The 2916-nt window shown below is 45.6% G+C and overlaps 1 protein-coding gene across 1 annotated transcript; it reads right to left on the reverse strand.

Annotated features, from left to right (window-relative positions):
* Window positions 1-254: 254 nt before the first annotated feature.
* Window positions 255-2066, reverse strand: LOC100673493 (C-C motif chemokine 4-like). Its single transcript, XM_003414559.3, has 3 exons — window positions 1906-2066; window positions 1264-1378; window positions 255-654 (listed from the first exon to the last, which is right to left on the reverse strand). The coding sequence occupies exons 1-3, from the start codon at window positions 1979-1981 to the stop codon at window positions 567-569; spliced, it is 279 nt and encodes a 92-aa protein (XP_003414607.1). The 5' UTR covers window positions 1982-2066; the 3' UTR covers window positions 255-566.
* Window positions 2067-2916: the final 850 nt, after the last annotated feature.

Raw genomic sequence — 2916 nt, forward strand, 5'->3', positions numbered from 1 at the left:
TAACGTTGTTGTTCTGTGTCATCAAGTTGATTCCCACTCTGAGCGACCATATAGGCCTGAGTAGAACCCCACCATAGAGTCTCCCAGGCTGTAACCTATACAGGAACAGATCTCCAGGTCTTTCTCCCCCAGAGTGGCTGGTGAATTTGAATTGCACACCTTTCAGTTAGCAGCTGAGCACTTAACCACTGCATCGCACAGTACCAGGCAATTCCCTTCACACCAAACCAAATTAAAACCACAAAGGAACTGTCTACATCTTTAAAAAAGTTTTATTATGAAAACACATGGAATCAAACTACATTACCCATGTATTCTCTACAATAGCAGAGAAACAGTAGTGGTGGACCATCCCCATGGGGGACATGTGTCCCTAAGCAAAACAAACATAAATAATAACAACATCACATAATACAGTAACATGGCACATAGTAAAGATTAAACTAAGAGAAGGAAGAGGGAATGCTGAGAGGAGCCTTGAGCATGGAGAGGATGTGTCTCACTGAGGAGTGCCGGGGCTCAGGTGCCCCTCTCTGGAGACTTGCTGCTCTCGGGCCAGGAGTGGCTCAGTTCAGCTCCAGGTCATCCATGTACTCCTGCACCCAGGGCTCACTGGGGTTGGCACAGACTTCCCTGCCCCTTTTGGTCTGGAATCTGAGGGTGAGGAATGGACAGATTAGACTCCCATGGAATCTTTGAGGACATCTGGTACTATTATTTGCTTATAGCAGGCATCTCTCTCTACTTCAGCACAATTGCTGATGTTTCACATTGAGCAGCTCCAGTGATGGAGCTCCTGGTGTGGCACTGGAATAAGATTCCCTGTAACTTTCACCCTTGGGACTTCATTGTGGCTCAGAGGTTACCCAGATGAGGAATCAGTGAGTCTTGCAATTAATGTGGATACATCTCCCCATTCCCTGCTGCCCCTAACAACAACTTTTCTACGTGTTTTCTAGTATGATTTAGGAAATCAGTTCGCTTCTTATTTCACTTTTTGTTTTGACTTTCCCTGGTTTCCTAACCTCTGCCTAACTTCCTTCCAGGAACCCCCCTCCTCTCCCTTGGCTCTACCCAGCTCCTACAGGACTCAACAAGCAACCTCATGACCTGTTCCCTCACTGCTCCCTGGACACCAGGGCTTTCAGCTCTGAGATTTGCTTCCCTGGTGCTTGGTCCCCCACCCCCACCCCAGGTAGGCCCCCTTTTCACTGTACTACCCTCACCCTTGCCTCCCAGAGGAGCCTAGGGGTTGATACTCACACCACAGCTGGCTTGGCACAGAGGCTGCTGGTCTCATAGTAATCAATCACAAAGTTGCGAGGAAGTTTCCTCAGGGCGTAGGAGAAGCAGCAGGCAGTAGGGGGATCTGAGCCCACTAAAAGTAAAGGATGAAGTGAGATCAAAGCTCTACATGAGAGTTGCTCATTTATAGCATTCCTGTGGAGCTACCAGAACCACAAATATGGTCCCTAACATAAAATTCCAATTACCCTGAGTGGAAGTCATATTTTGAATAGAGAATCCTCAGAGAAGATCATGGAAGAATTCTAAAAGATTGGAGCTGGATCGAGTCTCAGAGCTAATGGCCAACTCCCTTCATTTTACAGGTGTGAAAACCAAAGCACAGAGAAAGGCAGGGACTTGATTGAACAACTAGTTAGAAGCAGAGACAATTCTTCAGCCTGACTTCTACCGCATCCTTTTTTCTGTATTGGTTCCTATTTGTTTCTTAAAAAAACAAAAAACAGGAACTTGAATATTGTTGAATGTCTACTAGAATCCACATTTAACAGCAGACTATTTGGAATCTTCTAGGTCCCACTGTTGGACCACCCCCAACTAGAGAAGTGGACTCTGCATACACACTGACTCTAGAAATAGCAGCTGAGAAGATGGACTTACTTGGTGCTGAGAGGGCCGGAGAACAGAAGGCAGCCACAAGCACAAGGAGAGAGAGGATGGCCATGCAGTGCTTCATGGTCTTAGCTGAAGAGAAACTTTCCAGAAGCTGAGGCTGCAGAGCTCAGAAGCTTCAGAATTCAGACTATGTTCTGTGATGATACTGAGTTGGGAACCCCTCTTTATAGGGACTTTGGGGCCTTGGACAAAGGTGGGGGCACAGGACGGCAAGTGGAATTTCCAGGGTAGAGATGATGTCATGGTGTGGATCAGGGAACTGAAGCTAGCTGAGAGTGAAGAGCTTCTAACAGCTTCTCTTCCCCAGTGCGATGTCATCACAGAGGAAAGAGGAGGGAAGTGGAGGGGAAAAAGTGGGCTGCACCCCAGACGGAAGTGGTACACCAAAGGCAGTGACTGAGACTGGGGAGAGAATTGCAAACCCCAGAGGAAGGATGAAATGTTCACACCTTCTAGAAGGGCTTTGTAGACAACAGTTGTGAAGCCACGCAATGAGTTTAATTGTTGGGTTTTGCTTCCTAGCCTCTCGTTGATCTGTCTGTTGTTCATAGAGTTAAAATGTTTTGTTCATGAAACAACAATTCCTTCTTCGCACCATTGAAATCATAAACCGAGAATACAAGGGACTTGTGTTGTGTCCATAGGATTAACCAAATCAATTGCCTCCAAGATTGAGGCCATTTCTAAGTAACAGTCAACAGAGAATGATAACACATGCCTCTTGAATACACACCGAAAAAAGTGCTCACCTTCTCTAGAGAACCTTCTCTGACCTTCTTCCAACAGAATTATGTATCCTCTATGCTCCTACAGCCCTGGAGCTACTTCCTTCATATCACCTATCACATATATATCTATGTATTTGATTGTCTTCCCCACTGTATTACGCAAAAACTGTATTATGCTTATCACTATATAGACAGTAGGTGTTCAATAAATGCTTGTTTAATGAAAGTCCAAAGGGAACATGTGTAATGTGGATTTAGGATCTGTACC

This window comes from Loxodonta africana, chromosome 18, assembly GCF_030014295.1.
Source record: "Loxodonta africana isolate mLoxAfr1 chromosome 18, mLoxAfr1.hap2, whole genome shotgun sequence".
NCBI lineage: Eukaryota > Metazoa > Chordata > Mammalia > Proboscidea > Elephantidae > Loxodonta > Loxodonta africana.

What these genes read in the sequence shown, in the direction of transcription:
- LOC100673493 (XM_003414559.3), bottom strand. Translation starts at nt 1,981, where the DNA reads ATGAAGCACTGCATGGCCATCCTCTCTCTCCTTGTGCTTGTGGCTGCC. An exon ending in TCCGGCCCTCTCAGCACCAA is followed by an intron (nt 1,379 to 1,905) that starts GTAAGTCCATCT and finishes CTTTACTTTTAG; the next exon opens with TGGGCTCAGATCCCCCTACT. An exon ending in TGTGCCAAGCCAGCTGTGGT is followed by an intron (nt 655 to 1,263) that starts GTGAGTATCAAC and finishes CCTCACCCTCAG; the next exon opens with ATTCCAGACCAAAAGGGGCA.